A 21,863-nucleotide genomic window follows, 5' to 3' on the forward strand; every position below is an offset into this window, starting at 1 on the left:
TTTTTGTGATGCATAAAGCCTTGTTCCTGCCAATAGGAGAAAAGGAAAGTCAAAAAGAACTTTGGTAGAGAAACATTACAATGATTTAATATGGAGATGGTTTGGGAGGGGGACTTCTTTTTTTGAAAATCGGAGTGACCATTTCAGTAAGATTTTCTGGCCTGTGAGTCATCCACTTCTTCATTCCTAGCTTAGAGTGTCCTTTCCTTTTAAAATAAACACACACACATATTTTTTGATAGTACATTCACATGTTCAAAAATTAAAACAGTATACAGGGAAAGTCTTACTCCCATCCCTCCCATCCCCCGTGGCCTCAGGTTAACTCCTTGTTTCCTATGATCCTTCTAGAAATCCTTTATAAAAATACAAGCAAATAAGAAGGTTCTTGTTTTATTCTCCTTTCATATATGAAAGATAGCATGCTAACATCTAGCTTTCTGCACCTTGCTGCCTTAAATAATAGACCCTGGAATTGTTTCGGTGTCAGAGCCGAGCCACTGCCGCCTTTTTTCCAGCACAGGAGGGTCTGTTGTGTGGACGTGCCCCACTTTTCATTCCCAGGCCCCGGCTGCGGACTCCCAAGCCGGGGGCAGTCCTCTCAGCTGTGAACTGCGTTGCCTGTGGGTCCTTTCAGACTTGCAGGTGTACCCTCTGTGGGCACATCCTGCCACTAGCGTGGCGGGTTGCAGGTTGTACGCACTTGTCGTCTGGGAGGATATTGCCCAGGTGACACTGAGGGGGGCCCGCACCACCGACGGGTGCCCCAGGTGGTCCGTTTCCCCACCGCCACCTCGACAGATTCTCGTCAAACGTGGATTTTGCCAACTGGATAGGTGAAAGATGGTTTCTCTGTGTCATTTTAGTTAGCATTTTTCTGATCAGTTGAGCATCTTATAGTTAAAGGTCATTCGTATGTCCTCTGCTGTATTCATTTGCCCTTAAAAAAAATTGAGGTGTTGTTCTTTTTCTCGATTCTATATTAGATTAGTTTTTGCCTTGCTATGAGTTGCAAATGTTTATTTCTAATTTGTTCTTTGTGTTTTGACTTTGCTTTTGGCATTCTTTAACAGCTTTATAATTCACATGCTATGCAATTCACCCATTTAAAGCAAACAATTTTAGTGGTTTTTAGTATGTTCACAGAATTGTGCAATCATCACCACAGTCAATTTTGGAATATTTTCATCATCCCCCCGCCAAAAAACCTCATACCCATTGCCAGTCACTATTCACCCTTAGCCACCCCAGCCTCAGGCAGCCACTAATCTACCTTCTGTCTCTCTGGATCTGCCTGTTCTGGGTATTTCATATAAATGGAGTCATACAGTAATGTGGTCTCTCGTTGACTGGCTTCTTTCACTGAGCAGCATAATGTTTTCAGGGTTCATCCATGTTGTAGCATGTGTCAGTAACTCCATTCCTTTTTTTTTTTTTAATTTATTTTATATTTTTGGTGGCATTGGGTCTTTGTTGCTGCGCGTGGGCTTTCTTTAGTTGTGGTGAGCGGGGGCTACCCTTCTTTGCAGTATGCGTGCTTCTCACTGCGGTGGCTTCTCTTGTTGTGGAGCATGGGCTCTAGGCGTACGGGCCTCAGTAGTTGTGGCACGCGGGCTCAGTAGTTGTGGCTCACGGGCTCTGGAGCTCAGGCTCAATAGTTGTGGCGCACGGGCCCAGTTGCTCCGCGGCATGTGGGATCTTCCTGGACCAGGAATCGAACCTGTGTCCCCTGCATTGGCAGGAGGATTCTTAACCACTGTGCCACCAGGGAAGTCCCTCCATTCCTTTTTATGGCCGAAAAATATTCCTACCACATTTTATTTATCCATTTGCTAATTGGTGGACATTTGGGTTGTTCCCTCTTTTTGGATATTATGAATAATACTGCTGTGAATGTTGACATGCATGTTTTTGTATGGGCATGTGTTTTCATTTCTCTTGGGTATATACCTAGGGGTGGAATTGCTGGGTCCTGTGGTAACTCTGTGTTTAACATTTTGAGAAACTGCCAGTCTGTTTTCCAAAGCGACTGCACAATTTTACAATCCCACCAGTGGTTTCAGCATTTTTTGACGTGTATACATTTTTTATCAAATTTATTAATTATTTCTTTTATGGCTCTGAATGTTGGATTTTAGAAAGCCTATAAAGGAATTCTCCTATGTTTCCTTCTAGTGTTTTTGTGGTTTTATATTGCAGTATTTGGTCTATGTGGAGCTTCTCCCGTATGTGGTATGAATATGGAGCCAACATTTTTTTTTTCTTTTTTAATATGTCTACCCACTTGTCTCCCTACCAGCTATTGAAAATTCCATCTTTTTCTGTCTGCTTTGAGATTCCACCTTTATCATATGCTAACCTGAGGCTATTTCAGAACATTCTCTTCTATCTCATTAGTCTCTGTGTGTCCTCATATAGTAGTATACTCCTAATTTTGAGGCTCTGTAGTATGTTTTAGCATCTGGTAAGACAAGTCTCTCCTAATTGTTCTTCGCAGAGGCTTCCTGATTATTCTCACCTGTTTATTTTCCCGGTGAAAACTGGAGAATCAGCTTGTCTTGCGATGGGGGGCGGGCTGCTGTAGCTGTTGCAGATCGGGATTGTGTTAGACTTCTGAATTAACTTGGGGAGAATTCACACCTGTTTGAGGTCGTCTTCCCGTGCACAGACAGGATGTCTATTTGTTCAAGCCCACGTTTGTGTTCTATAAGGTTGTCTTCCTATCTCTTTTCTCTCTCTCTCGTATTTTTATTCCTAGAGATTTCACCTTTCGTGTTGCTGGCATGTCTTCTGGCTCCTTTGAAAGCAGGTTTTGGTTAAAAAGGACAGTGGGTTTGACCATCTAGAGTATAGATTCTGTTCCCAAAGCCGAGCCCCTGACCCCTTGGCCGTGCAGTGCTATCCACGGAGAGCCACGGGCCCCCCACCTTAGCCTGAGCACGGCGCGGTGGGCGCAGTAGGGAGGAGGGAGCTCCGGTTTGCCAAGCGCCTCCTTGGCCTCCTACATGGTCTCAATGCAATTAACCCTCCAGACAATTCTGTGACTTCGTTTGGGGCTCATATTAGCCTCATTGTACAAATGAGAAACTGAGGCTGAGAAGTTTCAGGACTTCCCAGGGCCCCCAGAGGACCAGGGTTCCAGCCCAGGCTTGTCCAGCCTCTTCTAGGCCGCCATCCTGCCTGAGGATCAAATGTTCTCCTGAGCTCGACCCGGAAGTCAAGGGCACTGGTTGCATATCAACCAGCTGTGGGATTTGGGGCAAGTCTCTTCCCTTCCCTCGGTCTCCGTCTGCCTATCTGCAGATAAGGCTGTTAGACTGATTGGCGATTTGCCCGTTTTTCCAAAAAGCATCCCCTTTCTCTGGAAGCCAATATCTGAACAGAGAATGGAGGGCTGGGCTGAGAGGGTCCCAGTGCTCTGCAGTCCTGTCTCCCTGTGCCTTGACATGGCCCTTGGAGCACCCAGCTCCAGGCAGCTGAACAAAACCCAGGGCCCGCCGTCCCCTCTGGGGCCTTGGACCCACCTTCAGTGCCCCCAGTCCTGGTGCAGAAGCCGCCCCCAGGGTCCCCATGCGTCCTGGCAGTGCGTTAGCCTTGGTCCTCCCGCCAGCGCCCTGTGTGCTTTGGAAAGGTCCCTCGACTTTTGTCAGGCAAAGAATTCCCTCCACGCCAAGCTGAGAGCGAGGCGGTTTCACAAGTCCTGTCCTGAGTGTGTGCTGGCCAGAATGCACACCGCAGAAAGAAAATGTTTGTTTTCTGATTGTGAGCTTGCCGGGAGGCCCCTTGCCATTGGCTTCCGCACCTTCTGCGTCCAGGCGGGCCATCTGCCGCCCGGGGCCTGGTGCAGAAACAGCGTTTGCCGCAATGTGGCCTGAGCAGAGAGGGGCTCCGGACCACGGGGTTGGCCACCATTCAGAGGACGTGCCCACAGCGTCCCGGGACCTTAGGGCTGTGCGGATACACAAAGTCGAGCCCCCGGGGCCAACCCAGTGGGTCCTTCCTTCCCATCCCACCGGGCTGCACTAGCACCTCCTGTGAGCCGGCGGCCCCTGAGCCAGGCGGTGGGGTGCGGGGTCAGGGCCGCAGGGGACCAGCAGGGGACACGTGGGCTCAGGCTGGCTTCTGCAGGGGATGACGCTCCTGCAGGGTTCTAGCGGATGAGGAGGAGCCCGCCAGGTGACAGGTGCTCAGGAAACATTTGTGGCCTCTGCAGCAGTGTGAGCTGAGGAAAAAGGCCCAGGAAGGCAGGGACTTCCTAGTAACTGCCAGGGCCATCCTTCCACCCCCCCCCCCCCCAGATATGTCCTGCCCTCCCCTGGCTGTTTGATTCTAGAACCTGTGATCTGGGAAGAACCTCAAGTGTCCAGTGCCAACTCCGAGGTGCTCCCTGGGCCCCAGAGGCTCCTCCCTTCAGGCAGCTTCATTTTCTGCTTTCAGGCCTCGGCGACCCAGCTTCCCTATCTGGGTTGTATGGCCGGCGTTGCCCTTATTCCTGAGGTAGGGAAGCAGTCCAGGCTCTAAAGGGCTGCCTCTTGTGGGGTCCAAAGGTAATAAGCATGTCACAGAGATGGGCTGGGCCCGACACAGACCTGAGTGAGCAGGAAGTGGAGCGGGGCTGGGGCCTGAGCATGGTGATAGGATGCCTGGAGCGAGGGGCCAGCTGCGCCCACTACCCTCGGCCACCTCCAGCACCTGCCTGACACCCGACACCAGACCCGCAGCTCTGAGCTGGGGCAGCCCACAACCTGACCCTTTGGGCTCTGGGGCTTCCTATGAGAGACAGTCCAGCCTTCATGGGAAATTCAGATTTACCAAAGATGGATTAAAGATAGGCCCCAAATAAGCCGGTGCCTTTTTCTCTTTTCTGAGATAGTTTAAAAAACAAAACAAAACAAAACCGCCACCCCAGGAAACCGCATGCCTCACCGCCCTGGTTGTCTCTGTGCCAGCTTCCAGCACAAATGAGACTTAGAAAATTTCCAGGCCGCTAGCCACTCTCATGGCCTGGTGTTTTCTTGATACTTGGAGAATTCTGCTCTCATGAAAGTGTCTGCTTGGGGGAGGAAATGCCTCCGCTTAGCCAGGGCCCTAGCCCAGCAGCTTGCATCAGAGTGGCTGCAAGGCTCCAGAAGCCTGGGCCAGGCGAGGACCTGGTCTGCTCGTTCTGCCTAGCTGGTTGGGCTTGTTTTTTATGCCCCTCTTTCTAGAGGGATTTGAGGTGGTTCCCTAAAAATCAGTAACACAGAGAGATCCATGAATTGGATTACAAAGAGGGAGATAGCATTAGAAAGAGGAAAAGCAAATGAGCCAGCCTCAAAGGATGGTGCTGGAAGAGGGAAGCTGGGGGACTCTGTCACACTTCTTGTCTGAGAAGGGGAAGCACACGTGTGCCTTGGGGAGACGTGTTCTGTCCCAGCACGATGCTGAGAAGAAGTTTCACGTGGGCACGACGATGAGGCCCCGGCTGAGCAAGGAGAGGTCCCAGCAACCACTGATCCCCAGTAAACGCAAGGCAGGCTGGTCCTGACAGGTGGACTCCTGACGGGGTCTGACGGGCAGCCTCTGAGCAGCACCTGGCGTTCCTGTTCCGGAAGGAACAGCAGTACCGATGAGCAGTTGATACAGAGTGCTGTCACCTCCCGTCTTAGGTCGGCTCCTTGGAAGCAGAGCTTCAGCCGGGAATCTGGTCCCAGAGATTAGGAGGCCCTTGGGAGAAACCTGTAGGAAGTGAGGGAAGCAGACAGGCCGGGGAAGGAGCCCTCAGCCTCACCCAGGGGGTGCCCAGTAGTGTGAAGAGTGCCTGGGATTTGACCCCCCAGGCCCGGGTCAGCTCCAGAACCCGTATCGGCCAGTCACTGGCTGTGGGCTGTCCCGGGAGGAAGGGGCAGGGGAGCTGTGCCAGGCGCTGGGGAACGGGCTTCCATGGGTGGGGCCCCAGCAGCCCCGCTTCGCGTCCATTTTCTCGTGGGACCCTTGCAATGGCCCAGGGAGGCAGCCAGGCCAGTGACGACTGTTCATTTCCCAAATGAGGCGACTCTTGTCAGTGGAGGAGCCAGTCTTGGGCGAGTTCCTCCGACCCCAGACCCTGCATCCCGCGCTCCTCCCCTGGGCCACGTGCGCCACGCTCCCAAGGCCTTCCCGGTTCAAGGGCAGGATGGGGCCCAGGGAGACGGGAGTGAGGAAAACAGCCTGTCCTCCTTAGGGCAAGACGACCAGGAGAAAGGGGGCTGCCACTGCCTGCTCTCAGCCGTGGCACCCCACAGTCTGCCTTGCCCTTGGCCCCGGGCTGCCTGCCCCAGGCTGACACTTGGGGAGGGGACAGAGCTCATGGCCCAAGGCTCGGCAGGGTGGGTGGGGGCCGGCGTGCACAGAAGGACGGGGCGAGTCCGTTAAGTTAATGTGAGGTTCCCGAGGGGGGATTTGGTTTTCAGATTGCAGCTCAAGGCAGAGGTGCCCTCAGCTGGCGAGGGGCTGCGTCCTCCTCGGCCTCTTCACAGTGTGGGCACTTGGGGCTGGGTGTGGACGGCGGGTGTGGACGGGAGCCGGGCCTGGCCCTCGGGGTGCTCTCACTACCCGGGTCAGGTGGGCCTCTGTCTGCAATGAGGGCTGCACAGAGTTCCAGAGGCTGAGCCCAGAAGAAGACTTTGTCTCAGTCCCCAGGGCCTGGCCAGGGGCCTGCCACCCAGAAGGAGGGGATGGGAGCAGGTATCTGCACAGAAGGGCTGTGCAGAGAAGGGGCCGTTGCTCCTGACTTGGGGAGGCTGGGTGGGTGGGCTGAGACACTGCTGCCTGTACCTGAGGCCTGGCAGTTCTGATGGAAGCAACTTGACTTTCAGGGGCTCCATTCCAAAGTCGCTCCAGACTCTAGGACTGGGGTGCTGAGCAGTGTCTCCAGCCACTAGCCTGAGGCCACGTGGATGGTCCTCTCTGAGCTTTGTTACCTGGGCAGGCCCGTGCCCAAGTAGGCGGCCCATCCCTGGGCCAAGGCTGGGTCTCAAGAGAACAGAGTTTGGCGTAGGGGGGGACTGTCTGTCCCAAAGCAACCATTTCACCCTGGAAAGATGTGTTCACACGGTGCTTTGAACTTGTTCGAAGCTTTGCAGCTTTCCCCAGACATTTTTGAGGGCACACAGGCCTCCAGGCCTCCAACAGGCCTGTGCAGCATTCTTGCGTGGGAGCTGGGCTTTGGGGAGCGCGAGCTGCCAGGAGAGGCTGGGCGGGACCCTGCCCCCAGGGCCGTGCCCTGGATGCCAACACAGGATGGGCCCTCCTGGGATGGAGCCTGGGCAGGACACACACTGCCCCATTGTGCAGGTCACATTCCTCCCCGGCAGGTGGGGCGTGCCACCGGCTGGGACATTCAGCAGGTTTTCACTGTGGCGGAAACAGCTGAGTTTTGCGTCAACAACGTTTTCAACGTGACACTGGCTTTGTAGCCAAGGAGTAGGTGCCTTTGAGGACTGTCAGAGGGTGGGGTTCAGTGGCATCCTGGGGTTTGCTTGTGACAACATTCACCAACCAAACCTTGCAGCTTCTTGCCCTGCTGCAAAGCATAAAGGACCCAGTTATTCCAGACATTCAGAACGGGGGTCACCCGGGTGCCCTTGGCCCAGCCCTTATTTGTCAGGTGGGCCAAGGCCCAGAGGTTGGAAGGTCTTGTCTGAAGCCATCAGGCCTGTGTGTGGCGGAACCCAGGACTGTAACAGTCTCTCTGACCTCAGCCCTCGCCAGGGCACACGAGGCAAAAGCTGCATCTCTGGAAGGTTCCCGCAAACTGGGGTCCCCAGCACCCTGCTGCTGGCCTGGCTGCTGTTTAACATGATTAGCGCCCAGACACGCGCTGTCACGTTTGCCATGAAGTCAGGCACCCGCCTGCACCTTAGTTAACACATGTTCGTAGGGCTGAGGGCATCAAGGTCTCGGCATCACCTGTGACCCATTCACGGCACGTCGGGTTTACGCTGGGCGCTATTATTTGTAACAGGGGTCACACTGCCATTCGCGGAAATTCCTTACACACCGCTGCTTCTATAGGCCCGGGCTGAGCCATCCTCCCTCTTTCTTGTCTCCCTACCCAGTTCTCCTTTTGGCTGGCTCAGGTCTAGGCCAGTCAGGAGAGTGGCTGGGAGGCAGAAGGGGCCTAAGGGACCCTCCCGTCGCAGGCATCTGGGGCCTCTGCCCACACACGGCATTAGGTTTGTGTTCTGACCTGAGGACACGGAGGATCTTGGGGGCCGTTTTGCACGAGGAGCTGCCTCCGGCCCTCTGCTGTGGCAGCGGAGGGAACGTGCCCTGTGCGGACTGGGGCCTCAGCGAGCCCCACGTGGCCCAGGAGGGGCACCGCGAGGGTCCCCAGTCTGGCTCCCACCACGACCTGGGCCAGCATCTCAGGTCTGATTGGTGGCCCAGCCCTTCTTTCCTCAATCCCAGCGCCCCCCACCCCGCCAGTACCCCAGCCTCCCTTTCTCAGTTAATCAAAGGATTCCAAGACGAGCAAACCCATCAGAGCGGTTTCCGCCGTGGCGCCGGTGGGGACGGTGAGCGCGTGCACGGCAGGCCCGGCCACTTTCCTCCAGAGAGAGCGCCTTTCATTTTCCATCTGCCAAGCCTGTTGCAGCAGCTGGCCCGCTGTGACAGCCGGTGGTCACCTTTATTTCAAAGTGACATACAGACACTGCCGCCTGTGAAAGGACGGGGGCCCTCGGGACAGGCCTGTGACCTTGGCATTGGCAGACGTGCGGTGCTCCCCGCGCCCCCGAGTCCCCAGCGTGTACAGGGAGGAAGCCAAAGCCCGGATTCCCTCCTGCTGCCTTCGACACACGTCTCTCCTGTCTCGTCCCGAGAAGGCACAGCACTGCTGCTGGTCCTGTTGGGGACCCGTGGGGCTGGGCCGTGGGCACCCGCGTCCGTACAGCTCTCTGTCCTGACTCTGTGCTCAGCCGTGAGAGCAGGTGTGTAGCTGAACCCATCTGTGTGCAGTGCTGGGCCTGCCCCCTCTTGTGAGTGGGTGGCCCCAAGCACCCTTGGGCCGTGTTCAAGCTCTGCCCACCACGGGCAGGCCCTAGGCTGCCTCCTCCAGGCTGGCCCCTTGCAGAGGCAGAGCCTGGCGGGTGCAGAGCCCTTGGCAGCCACATTCTCTCATGGGGGGCTCAAAGGTCCTGTGGGACAGGCAGGGACCATCACTCGCCTCTTACAGATGAGGCAGCTGGGGCCTAGGGAGGCTGAGGGGTCTCTCCGCGGCCCCCAGCTGTGAGCCCGGCCCCTTTCCCAGCAGGGCTGCAGCATCCGTCACCTGAGTGCCTGTTGAGGGCACAGGAGCCCAGGGCTCAGGTGGAAACCGGCCCCCTGGGTGGCTGTGATGTGCACCATGTGGACGTCAACCCAACCCCCCTGGCCCATGTCCCCTCCTATCACGGCTAGAGGGTGGCATGGGCACCGTGCCCCCTTTGTGCAGCAGTGCGGCCTGGCGGTGTTTCCGTTTGCGTCAGTAAATCCACTCCTGCCGTGTTCTTCTAATGGCTAAAGAGGCTTTCCTTGTCTGAAAAGACATGCTTTATGGAACCCTTATCGCAGGGAATCTGGGTCACTTTCTTCTTTTCAATTTAACAGCGTGACGAGGACCGTTCATGTCACTGAATTTCTGCATGCGTCCGGATTGTTTTCTTCAGATAAAAATTCTAGAAGTGAAATTGCCTGATGAAGGGTTCAGATCCGTTTTCAGAAAGGTTGTGTGTGAAGGGCTCTGGGCATGCCAGTACCCCCAGAACTGGGTGTTAGCAAGCTAGTCCTCTTTGCCAATTTGCAGATGAATAACTGCACCTCGCATTTTCTTTATTAACATGGTGTTCACCGGCCATGGGTATTTCTTCATACGTTATCCTTGTCCTTGCCCAGGTCGGGGAGGAGGCCAGGACTTGGGTGGTCTTCCGCTGCCCGGCGGGCCCACCAGCAGATAGCCCCAGGGGCCTGGGTCTGGCTGGCTGGGGCGTGCGGTCCTTGGTTTCCAGGAACGTGACCCTGAGTGACGTGTGTGTCTGTCTCCCCCACAGAACTGTCAGACCTTCAGCAGCCTCAGCTGCCTGAGCGCAGGGACGGAGGACCGCGGCCCTCACAGCCCCTTCGCCCTCCACATCAGCAGCACCAGGTCCTGGACCGCCTTGCTCTCGGCCTCCGGCACGGGGGGCAGGACCCCCGCCGGGACCCCGATCCCCGAGCCTCTGCCCCCGTCCCTGGACGACCACCCCGCCTGCCAGGAGGAGCCGTGCTGTGAGGAGGCGGGTGGCTGCGCCCTAGGCGAGGGCTGCGGCGGGCGTGGGGAGCCGGGCACGGCCTGGCGGGACCGCGGGGCCGTCCGCAATAGCCCCTGCTCCCTGGACGGCGAGCTGGACATTGAGCAGATAGAGAACAACTGAGGGGCCCCGGTCGGCGGCGGGGCGGGCAGGGCAGGGGGCGCGCTAGAATCCACGGGCCTCCCGCCCCCCGCTCCCACCGGGCGCTGGGCGGGCCCCCCGGGAGAGCCCCACTCCTGGGCCTGATCAGCGCTTCCTGGAAGGCCTCGGGGCCCAGGAGCGAGCCCACCACCTCCCCAGACGCCGTCCCGCCTGCGGGGTCCTGGCCCAGCACCAGCCGCCTGGCCGGGCCCGCTGTGCAGGGTCTCAGCCTTTCACCAGCACCGCACCCACGCTCCGTGGAGCTGCCACGGCCGGGAGAGAAGCTTCTTGGTTTCGGTCGCCTTCCCCCTCTTTCCCGTGGGACGTCGGCGCAAGCGTCCCAGCCGTCCCCGCTGGGCAGTCCTGTGGTGCTGCGGCAGGGCTGGCCCGCTCTACGCGCTGACCGCCGGCCCGGGTTTCCACCCGGGCTCGGGTCCCTCCACTGGGGTCACGACCCTTCTCGGCCTCCTGCTCAGGTTCAGTGGGGGGGAGTCGGCCCACAGCGCCCTCCCTCCCTCAGTCGTATTCCGTGCCTTCTCTCCCAGGTCTCCCGCTTGGGGCCTGGGCGGGGTCGGGAGAGGCTTCCTTCCGTGGTGACACCAGAACCGTTTAGCCTTAATGCCAAGTGCGGGGGACAGCGACCCTGGGCTGCCGGGCGGCCTCCACATCTGGACTCTCAGGGTCCAGGGAACAACTCGGGGCGCTCGTTAGAGGCCGTCTAGTTGGGTAGACATTTGGTGGCTCTGTTGGCCGAAAAGGCAGAGCCACGAGCCCCTCCTGCGGCGTGGACGGCCTGGCCCCGGGCTCCCTGCCGCTCTGGGGGCTGCTCTGGCAGGGTCGGCAGCTGGCAGCCATTCTCCGTGACCAACCTGTCACGGAGTGTCAGGTGAGTGGAGCGATGTCACCATAAAAGGGCGACCTCTTGAAAACGTCCTCAGGAAGCAGGACTTCTGTGCAGGCACACAGCCCCAGGCCCCGCGCTTGTTTCGGGCCGGAGGGCGTCTGCTGGCCGCTCTGGGGCCCCGCCGCCTTCATGCGCAGGCTCGTTGTCGGTGGGCCAGGTGGGCCGGGGAACAGAGGGCGGCGAGTGCCTCTCCCCGCCGCAGGCATAGAGCGAGACGCGCGCGCACCCTCCCCGGCTCCGGGCCCCCGCCCCCCGCCCCCCGCCCCCCGGGGTTGCCGCGGAGCCCCGCCCCCCGACGTCTCCCTCCCAGACAGCTCCTCTCCAGCCCCGCGTGCACACGTGCCACCTGGGCTCTGCTGCCTTGGAATCTGGCTTTTAGCAGCTTGGCGCCTTCCTCAGACGATAGCAGTTGGGCCGGCTTGTGAGCGAGTGGCTCTTTTTCCCGTGAGGCTGAACATACCTGCGCGTTCCCTGGAGCTCGCTGCCGCGACAGAGGCTCTCTCGGAGTCACTTTGCTCCTGCACTTCTGTTCACGGCGGATGCCTCGCCGCGCAGGTCGAGTACAAGTGGCTCTCGCTTTCTTTCCACTGAGGAGACAGACAGTATTTGGGAAACTTTACTTAAACCTTTACTTTTTTACATCAAAAGCGAGGGGGCTCCAGTTCTCATGTATGCTTGGCTTTTCTTAAAAATCAGCCATAAGATGCTTGCAGAAAACCCCAACTCCGTGGCCCCCCAAGATTGTGTTGAAAGCCTCAGGTTGTAGAGCGTAACGGGTGTGCGGGTGCTGGGCAGGTCCCTCCAAAGGCACATTCCCCTGGGGAGCCAGGGGCGTCGGACCAGGCAGCCGGCTGCCCTGGGTGGGGAAGGACGTCTCACCTAATCCCCGCCTGGTGGCTCGTCATCTTAGAGCTGATCCAGAGGAGGCTGGGGCAGCTGTTCGGTGGCGTCCAGTGACCAACGTATGAATTCACAGAGTACGTGCTGGCGCCTCACGGCCTCAGAAAGCCTGGGGTGGGAGGTGTTGACACCTGGCCCGCACCAAGAGTGGCCATAGAGGGCGCATGCAGGACAGCAGTCCTTCCTGGGGCAGGACAAGCAGGATCCCGCCTCCCTCACCCACCGAGAGGGGCGAGACTCAGCCAGGATGGGCCTTTCCTCGGGGCCGGGAGGGAAGGCACCTGGCGGTGGGTGGGTGTCACAGGCCTGTGGTGCAGGGGACTCCCTTGGACCCTGCCGGTCACCTCCCCCCTTCCCAGGCCTGGTGGCAGGGAAGGACAAGCAGTGGCCCCATCGTCCCCACCTCCCTGCAGGCTGGTCCTATCAACCCAAAAGGCAGAAGGGATCCCAGCCCAAGGCAGGGTTTGGCCTTCTCCAGCCGCCTCAGGCCTCTCTTGGCTGTTCCTGCCCCAACCGAAGCTCCTCGCCAAAGCCCACAACAGCAGCAGGGAGGGGAGAGGATGGCCAGTGACCCCTCTCAGAGAAAGAGATGGCCTTCCGGTGGCTTCATGTCGGTCTTAATTGAAGAGAGCAGACCTCATCTAGAAGGTGCTGCCACGCTGCCAGAGGCCCATCTGTGCTCTGCTCCTCTGGCACCGGGAATTTGGTCTTGGAGGGAGGCTGCCTCTGACCCCAGGGGGCTGCCCCGGGGGGGCAGCAGGTGGCCTGGTGGGCTCCCCGCGAGCCTCACTTCTGCTGGGGCCCTGCCTCTTGCAGCCCATGAACTCCTGCCTCTGAGGAAGTTGAGAGTCGGGAGGGAGGGCCGTGTCAGGCCGTCTGCGGCCCCGGGGGCCCTGAAGGACAAGAACGGGGTCGTGGATGGGGAGGGGGGCTTCCTGTCGCGGGGCATCCCTGCTCACTCCAGAGGGAGCGCCTGCTAGAGCCGCTGGACTCATGGGCTGCTGCCTGTGAGGGCCGGGCCAGGCCGGGGGCCAGGGCCACAGCCTCGCCGTTTACATTACCGCAAACCCTCTTGCCTTACTCACGGTGGAGGCCGGGGTCCAGCGCAGGGCCCACAGGCAGACACGACATCCAGGCCACAGGAGAGCTTGTTCTGATCATGCATACGAATTTTCATTCTCAGAAAGCCTTACTTTTCAGCAAAATTTTTGTAGCAGGAAAGTCTCGTGAATTTGTACGCGGAAAGAAAATTTAAATAAAGGAAAAGTCCACCTTAGAAAAAAAACAAACCCAACATCCAAATGGGTCTCCAGGCAGGGTTGGCGTGTGCGTTTCCGCACTCCGGCTGGCACTGCCGGGGGCCTCAGCGCAAGCCTTGGATGCCCCGCCGCGGGCTCAAGTCGCGTGTGCTCTGGCCTCGGGGCCGGTCACCCAAACGATGACCGCTTCAGGCCCCGCGGCCTGGGGCGCGAGCGGTCCCCCCCAACCGGCGCTGGGGCGGCAGCCCGGCCAGGGCGGTGCCTCCGTGTAGGCAGTTGTGCCACGTCTTGCCACAGCCACACAGTTGGCCAGACCCCTCCCATTGGTGCGAGAGAAAACCATTCCTCTTGAAAGAGAAGAGAAAAAGATTAAAAAAAAAAAAAAAGAAAAAAAATCCCAGACCACAGCAGAGATCTTGTAGCCTAGGTAGGATAGTCTGACCTTCTAGCATAGTCTCTTTGGCAAAGAAATTGTGTTTCAGTGCGGGGGGGGCGATGTCCCGGGGCACGGGGACGGCGAGTCGGCGGTCTCTGGGGCCGTGTGTGCTTTCCCAGCTGTACCTCGTGGGCACTGGGGAGCCTCAGGAAGTGTGGCGGCCAGGACGGGCAGTGTTGGGCCAGGCCCCTGCCCGGGGCGAAGCGCTGGGTGCAGAGGCGCTGGGTCTGTCTCCACCTCCACCCACCGCAGCCTGTCCTCCGCACGGGCCGCGACTGTCTTGCACTAGAGCCGCTCTAGTCTCTCAGGAATTTGCTTGTTACTTTTACTGTGTAAATAAAGCTTCCTGGTTCAGTACCCAGCTGCTGGGAGCCGGCTGTGTGCTTTCTGTTGGGTGTGGCAGATCGGAGGGTCCCCCCTCTGCCTTTGGGACCCTTCGCTCTGGACTGGCACGGGCAGAGCCTGGGCCCTTCTGTCCCCTCCGAGCCTCAGGGTCAGGTCTGTAAGACGGGGCGAGTGGACATCTCAGAGCTGTCAAGAGGCTCAGGTGCAGGAGGCTGTGAGCGACCACGACGGGGGTGCTGGCCACGGCTGTGATCCCGGGGGTGCCCAGCACCGTGGCAGTTAGTACCTGTGTGTTCCGGGTGGAGAGGACTGCCAGGCAAGGCCACGCAGCAGTTGCTCCAGGGTGCACTGCTGCAGGGCGCCTGGCCTGGAGCCCTGTGGGCCTGCGGGGCCCCCCGCCCACCAGGGTAGCCAGGGAGGGGGCGCAGGCTGGGACCCCACGCTCCTCGGAGGGCAGCACGGCTCGGATCTGTGCTGCTCGCGCCGAGGGGTTGCCAGCGCTCACAGCTCAGCTCAGAGTGGGCTCCAGGGCACACGGTCCCTGTGCCTGGCCCCCAAGTCAGGGACCCCTCGCTAACCAAGCTCAGGAGACCAGGATGTTTGCAGCCTCGAGGACGGGCTTAGGGAGGCTTCTGTCATTTCTATAACCCAAGGTTGGCCCACATCATCTGACCGCAGAGGTTTTGCCTGGAGATCTATTAGGTCCTGAGGGGATGCGCCCTCTGGGAACGAGACACAAGAGCACCCCGTCCAGACTGTTCTTGTTTTCGCTTTAGCAGCCGTTCCTTATTCAAACAAAAAGTTCACGAAGCAGGTGAAGCAAGGCTGCTGTGGCTGAGGCTGGGGGTGACAGGAGCAGCCTTGCAGCCCTGAAGCCCAGGGGCCCCGGGACCCAGCCTCACGTCCCCCATGACCGGCAGGGGACGCTTCCACAGAGTGGCCCCGGATGGACCTACAGCCCTGATAGCTCCTTACCTGCCCCCCTCAGGTGACAACCCTGGCTGTGCTCGGGTCTGGATCTGGGTCTGGCGCCGGCCCTGCTGTCGGGGCATGGCCCGGATGGAGCAGAATCTCCCCGGCTCAGCTCACCCAGTGGTGCCTCCCCCTGTGGCAGGGGGAGGACACCGTCTCGGGCGCAGGCCCTGGGGCTCACTGGGCAGCAGCTCAAACGCCCTGCCGTTGGGTCCAGCTGCAGGTCTCTGGACCTGGCCCCGCTGTGGACCGCCTGCAGCTGACACGGGCACCGTCTGTGGGCCACCAGGACATACGCTGGCTCCAGGCAGCCTCCTCATATGCAGACAGGGCTTGTAACGCTCTCGGGGCTTAAATGAGAGAATCAACACCAAAAAACCCCCAGTACCACACTAGACAGACAGTACAATCCAGACTGTGTTAAAACATTTATCTCCACCTGGAAAGAGGGGTGAAAGGAAATGCATCCAGATATTAACAGTGGTCAGGCTCTGAGTGACTTGTGTGGTTTCTTTGTAAACTTTTCTGTTAATGTTCCTATAGTAAAACATATTGCTTTTATAATCTTATTTTTTAAAAAAATCAAAACTTAAGAAAAAATGAGATGATACAAAGCGTCCAGTATGTTTATCATCTAAAGCGGGACAGTTCTGAGCGGGAAAGCGGGACCTAGTGGATACTCACGCTGGGTGGGAGGTGGCACCGTGAGCACCCAGCAGGCACCCACGCGTGTCCCTCCCAGCGTCCCCACCCCTGTGCCCCTTCCTCCTGCCGCTGCCCGCCCGCTTCCCCGAGAGGGGCAGGCGTGGCCCAGTGGGTAGGCCAGGCCTTTGCAGGGACCTCGTTCACCTGATCTGAGGAGGAGAGAAGCGCCGCAGCTGTCTGGGCCCCATGGTGGGCACACACCTGCCGGTGAGGACTCGGACCCCTCAGCCTGGCTCCCAGCTCCCGGCAGGGCAGCGAGAGGATGGTGTGGATGTCCTCCTGGTGCCACGGCCCTCTCCTCTCCCGTGCGTGTTTGGCTGGAGCCGCCATTGCCCTGCCCCAGGGTCAGCCTGGGACTTTCTTGGGACCCGGATCCAGCCAGGCCTGGACTTGGAAGCCTCGTAGATGATAAACTCTTGCTGGATTAACCCAGTTTGAATCGGGTTTTCACGCAGGGCTGGTACCGTGTGGACGCTTGAGCTGGGAGATCTGGGGGTAGGTGAGGCCCTTGTGCCCCTGTCCTGCCCTCTTCTCCGCCCCACCCGTCCCTACCCCTTCCAGCAGCTCTGCTAGGTGCCCCCAGAGCCTGGAGTGTCTGCTGGGCCTGTGGCAGATCTGGGGCGCGTCTCCTGACCACAGACAGGTTCTCAGGCCACTGCCAGCCCTGAACTCCAGCCCTACCCGTGGCCCGTGGCTCCGTCTATCTCTGGCCTGAGAACTGTCCTGCTTGGGGGTGGGGAAGGAGGGTGGGCATCAGGCCAGGGCCCGACAGCTGGAAGGACCCAGGGGTGAGGTAGGTCATCCTCACTTCTGGGCAGCCCCCGGCGTGGCAGCAGGACAGGGGTCAGCATCCCCAGTGGGGCGACGGGGCACCCTGGCCTGGCCGGGCCTGGTCCCCGGCAGGGCTCAGGGAAGGATGAGATAGCTGAGGCTCGGGGGTACATGGCACCCCCAGAGTAGGGCTGGACCTCAATCCCGAGGCACATTTCATCTCCACTGGGAGGATGCCAGGCGCTCCTCGCCTGGAAAGTCACAGCCACCAGAGCCACCGCAGGTCATCCCCTGTGGAGGGATCGTGGAAGGGACTAGAAAGGGCATGGGATGCAGGGTCAGACCTTGATTTGAGCCTCGGCTCAGCCCTTGCCAGCCGTCAGCCTGTAGGCAAGTCAGTTTCTCCGCACCTCAGTTTCCTTATCTGTAAAATGGGGAGATGACAGTGACCACAGAACCCACAGCTCAGGGGGGCAGCGTGTTCTCCGCCCAAAGCAGGGGTCTGCGCCTGCTGCCCCTCTGAGTCCCTCTCCGTCCTCACTCCCGGGCAGCAGCTCGCAAGGGGAGGCTCCGCTTGTCCATGGAGAGCGGGACCCCCGGCCTCCTTCCTCCAGAACCACACACACTGCCCTGCCTGCAAGCCCCTGCCGAGGACAGCAGGCAAGGGCAGCGCGCGAAAAAGGAAAGAAAGACAAGAGGGAACAGACCCAACACAAGGCTGCAGGCCCGTCCGCGCAGTCGCCCCCCGAGCCCCGGTGCCTGCTGCCCGCGCCGCGCTGGTCACCTGACGAGCTGGGATTAGGGGACTCCATCCAGGGGCAGCCCATCTGCATATTTTCCAGCTGACAGGCCAAACGCCCCTCCTCCCTCGCAAGCCATGACCCGAGCCTGGCCGGTGGCCTCTAATCTTGATGGAAAGACTCAGCCACCACCATTTCTTCGTAATCCTGATTTAACGGCGGCCGGCCTGGCGGGCAAGGCCTGGGGACCGCACAGCCCCCCCCGGCCCTGGGCTCCCGTGCTGGGGACTCAGGTTCAGGGCCAAGCGTTTTATCATCATCTGCCTTCGTTTAATGGAAATCCTGTTGCGGAAGACTCACGACTTCTTTTCATGAGGAGTCTCCCAAGATTTGTCAGTGGGTTCTGGATGGATTTGGGGAGAAACAGAGCATTCAAGTTATCTGTTCTGCTGATTGAGGCTGAAACCTGAAACCTGGGCTGTGAGTGAATCTGGGAAGCCCGCGGCTCACCGCCCGCCACCTCGGGCCGCTGCGTGAGGGAAGGCCCACGCTTGCCCCGTCCACCTGGTCCCATGGGGCCTCAGTTTCCCCCTCCATTAAACAAAGGGTTTGAGGCAGGCGAGGTGTCTCCGGGCCCTGGCCCCCTGATGTGCAGGGGCTCAAGTCCAGGGCAGGATCAGGGACGGTGCCTCCTCCCCGCCACCCACCCCGCGCAGTCAGAGCCAGAGTCGCCGCAGGTCAGGGCAGAGTTGATTTAACCGTTAGTTTCCTGGGTGTGACACATTCAAGTCTATCGAGTTAAGGCTCCAGAAGCTACCCTCCACCTGCCACCCGGATTCCAGAGGTTACAATTCTCGCTCTGAAGGACGGCAGTCTTTAAAGTGCCCCTGGGAGCCGTTCCATTTGGGCTCCAGAGGTGACTTGGGATAGGAAAGGCGGGCTGCATTGTTTGGGGGGTTCGTGGGGAGCACGGAGCGGTCCCTCTGACACCAGGTGAGGGCAGGGGCCGCTGGGCAGTCCCGGGGAGGCTGGCTCGGTTCTGGCTGCAAGGACTATGCTCGGGGGTCCCCGCTTTCTCCAGGCGCCTCCCTAAAACTCAAGTGCTGTTTGATAAGAGGCAGTGGGCAAACGCCTGAGTCCGATTCGGTAGCGCATTGAAAGGACTGGCCAACTGGAGAGAGAATGGGTTTGGGGATTCAACAGATGTGCCCCACCTCTTGACTTCACTAGGGAAGCACAGGCAGGGGATGGGCCAGCAGGTGGGGATCAAACTTCGCCCAGGAGGCTGGGAGATGTGACCGGAGAGGAGGAGGGAAGGGGGGGTCGGCAGAGGGAGACAGAGGAGGGGCTGGTGGCTCAGGGGCAGGGCAGCCCAGAACCGCCTGGTTGGCACCCTCTCGCTTGCCCGTCCAGGGCAGAGGGCAGAGGGCAGTGCCTCGGATGGTCTGGGCACAGGGGAGGGTGGCAGGAGGCTAGGGCCCTCCCAGAAGGCCTGTCACTTGTCCGCGTGCTGCAGCAGCAGGTCCACAGCCTCCGCAAGGTTGTCCACATACCCATCAGCCTTTACTTCCGGGTGGTGCTCGTCACTGGGCCTGCAGAGGGCAGGACTGTAGGTTAGTGGATCCGTAAGCCCAAGGTGACCCCTCCGAAGCCACTGCCTCCCAGCATCTAGCGCAGGCCTGGCCTTGCCCTCGGGAGACTTGCAGGCCCTTCTGTGCCCCATCAGGCAGGCTGGTCTTGGCCAACGGCTGTCCCTGTCCTCCCCACGCCCCAGGCCCGGCCACCGCAACTCCAGAGCACGCACACCTCCCTCCTGACTGTCCGTCCACCTAGACTCCCCCCTGTGCCCCTCCCGTTGGAAGCTTGCTCGGAGCCCCGTGGCGGTGACCACCGGCCCCTGCTCCGTCTGTGCTGCCAGCAGAAGCATCACGCCTCTGCGAGTAGGGCCCTGAGTTCAGTCCTTCTCTGAGTTTCCTGCCCAAACCCCGGGGGGCTCATGTGCCATCAGCTCAGCTCCCTCAGAGGCTGCTCCCACCCAGCAGGGGAAGCCTCCTGGCAAAGCTGCTCTCTGGCTGAGATTTGGGGGGCTAGAAGCTCCCAAAGCCTTCATCCATCCCCTGCTGTATTCCCTGAGGTCCCGCTGGATGCTGAGGACCAGGGGAGCGAGACCACACGATGCGCGTGGATGCCTGTGGGGTCCGTGCAGCACCAAGGGGACCCCGTGGGGGTGCTCCATGGCGGGGGGCTGCGGGCTGAGTCCTGAAGCAGAGCAGGGCTCCAGGTGGACACATGGAGGGGGAGGGGCTCGGGGTGGGCTCCAGGGAACGTCCCCCAGAGTCTTGACAGTTGCGGGAGGAACTGGGACCTCATCCCGGGGGCCGGGGGCAGCCTGGAGGGCTGTGAACCGGAGCGTGGGGTCCTGGCGACAGGAAGGGCCGTCCCACTGCTTGCGGGCTGGAGCTCGGCGGGGGTAGGGGCCACTCCGATTACCCCAAGGTCTGACCCAAGCGCCCTGGGAAAGCACAAGGCGCCAGCACCAGGCCTCCCAGCGCCGGGTCTCCACCTCGGAAGCTCCTACCCTGGCCTGGAAGGAAGTGGTTGAAGTTGGCTCTGACACCATCGTTAAAGTCAAGTTGCCCCTTTTAAGGGTTTGGCATCTATGAAGCACGTGACCCTAAAATGCTGTCCTGGGCAACGGCACCTTTTCTTTTAAAGAGCTTTCAGCCCAGGAGCCTAGAGGCCCCCTCCCCAGGGTCTGCTGAGGCCTGGGACCTGGGCAGGGGTGTAGGGGGAGGGAAGTGCGGATACCCCTTATGACTGAGGAGGGCCCACCTTTCACTCTGCCCGGTCCCCCTTCCTGCTGTAGTCCCCAGGCACGGCCCTTCCGCGTCTCACATCATGTTCTCCTTCCATCCTCGGGGAGGAGGCAGGTGCCCCCCTCTGACAGGTGAGGAAATGGGGGCTCAGCGAGGTTCAGAGACTTGCTCGAGGCCATGCCGCACGGGGGGCAGAGCCGGCATCTGACCTGGTTCCTCTGATTCCCAGCGGTACTCTGGGTGCCAGAGCCTCCGAGGGCATGCACGGCCACTGGACGCTCCCATCCCCTCCAGGAAGGTCACAGTGGGCAGCGCCCCCTCCACGCAGAGGCCACCTACAGATGCCAGGGCCGGCAGGCATCGCTCCTCTGGTCTTCTCGAGTGTGGCCACCCTGCGGCTCAGGGATCGACACACTCACAGACAGGTGCCGCGGAGGGTACGTGACTCCCCCGAGGGGTGAGGCCCCAAACATGAGCCCTGGGGACAAGACAAGGGGACGAGTGCACAGGGACCCTCACCGCCACCCACAGGATCAGCATCTCTCGTGGCAGTGGACGTATTTTAAGGGATCGTTATTTCGTTCTTGCCAGATCCAGACAATCTAGTGCACATGGGAATTTAAGATCCACGTTATTCTGCATCAGTGCTGAAATACTCACTTGTTAATAGCGAAAGGTTGTATGTGGCACACACTCTGGAAAACCATGTGGGTACCTACTTGTGACACACAATTCCACTCCTAGGTATGCAACACAGCAAAAGCGCATTGACATGTTCACCAAAGACATGTACTAGAATGTTCCAAACAGCTTCAGTCGCAATAGCAAAAAGGCAGAAACCGCACAAATGTCCATCAGCGGGAGAACAGGGAGACAGAGGGTGGCACATGCACACGTCAGAACAGCACAGGACACCACCGCCCACAGTGAATCACCTGCCACGCTGCAGTGTCCCTCCACCGCCCCCCACAGACATCACGACGGGCAGAAGGACCAGGCGCGAAGAACCCAGACCAGACGACCTGCTTGTTATCAGGTTCGGGAACGGGTACACCAGCCTCCCGTGCAGAGGCCAGAAGATGGTTCCTTCCTGGGGGAACGGGACGGGGGTGCTGGCAGTGTTCTAGATCTTGACCTGGGTGGTGATTACAGGGGTGGCACATGGCAGGAAATGCATCACATTCTTCATTTTCAGTGCACTTTATATGCACATAAACATGCATATGTAACATACTCTTGAGGTATATGTTATACCTCGAAAATTTAATTAAAAATGTCGCATATAATCTCACATATACAAGGTGTCTATTTCCCATCACTGCGGCTATTCTCTACGGCCTACGGGTCAAATTCCTCCGGCAGCCTGTTTTTGTACAACCCTTGAGCTAAGAATGGTTTTCATATTTTTAAAACTTTGTAAAAAGAAGAAAATGTGCAACAGAGACCACAAGTGGCCTGCGAGCCTCAGCCAGCTGCCCCCTGGGCCTCTGCAGCAAAGGCCTGGGGAGCCCTGGTCCCGGCCGTCCACCCTCCGTGGGCCCCTTCCTTTCGGTCCTCCCAGGGGTGGGTGCTCACGGCCTCCCGG

General features: G+C 59.2%; 2 protein-coding genes and 1 long non-coding RNA gene across 10 annotated transcripts in view; 1 reads left to right on the top strand and 2 right to left on the bottom strand.

Annotated features, from left to right (window-relative positions):
* The window catches only part of FAM53B (family with sequence similarity 53 member B), a 128,931-nt gene extending 114,641 nt beyond the window's left edge, over positions 1–14,290 (top strand). For all 4 annotated transcript variants that reach the window (XM_082424682.1, XM_082424680.1, XM_082424681.1 and 1 more), the window contains exon 5: positions 10,050–14,290. In XM_082424682.1, coding sequence (XP_082280808.1) covers positions 10,050–10,412 — 363 coding nt within the window. In that variant the 3' untranslated portion in view covers positions 10,413–14,290. The remainder of the gene's footprint in view (positions 1–10,049) is intronic.
* Positions 61–5,586, bottom strand: LOC309642771. The gene is made up of 2 exons (XR_014253371.1): positions 2,519–5,586; positions 61–206 (listed from the first exon to the last, which is right to left on the bottom strand). It is a non-coding gene; the product is annotated as an uncharacterized lncRNA (long non-coding RNA).
* Positions 14,291–15,661: 1,371 nt separating the features above from the next.
* The window catches only part of LHPP (phospholysine phosphohistidine inorganic pyrophosphate phosphatase), a 137,704-nt gene continuing 131,502 nt past the window's right edge, over positions 15,662–21,863 (bottom strand). For 2 of the 5 annotated variants that reach the window (XM_082424691.1, XM_082424695.1), the window contains one exon: positions 15,662–19,054. In XM_082424691.1, the coding sequence (XP_082280817.1) occupies positions 19,046–19,054 (9 nt within the window). In that variant the 3' untranslated portion in view covers positions 15,662–19,045. The remainder of the gene's footprint in view (positions 19,055–21,863) is intronic. The other 3 variants (XR_014253367.1, XR_014253368.1, XR_014253369.1) reach the window with 3 other exon arrangements.

Source organism: Balaenoptera physalus (assembly GCF_965194825.1).
Source record: "Balaenoptera physalus genome assembly, chromosome: 14".
NCBI classification, from domain to species: Eukaryota; Metazoa; Chordata; class Mammalia; order Artiodactyla; family Balaenopteridae; genus Balaenoptera; species Balaenoptera physalus.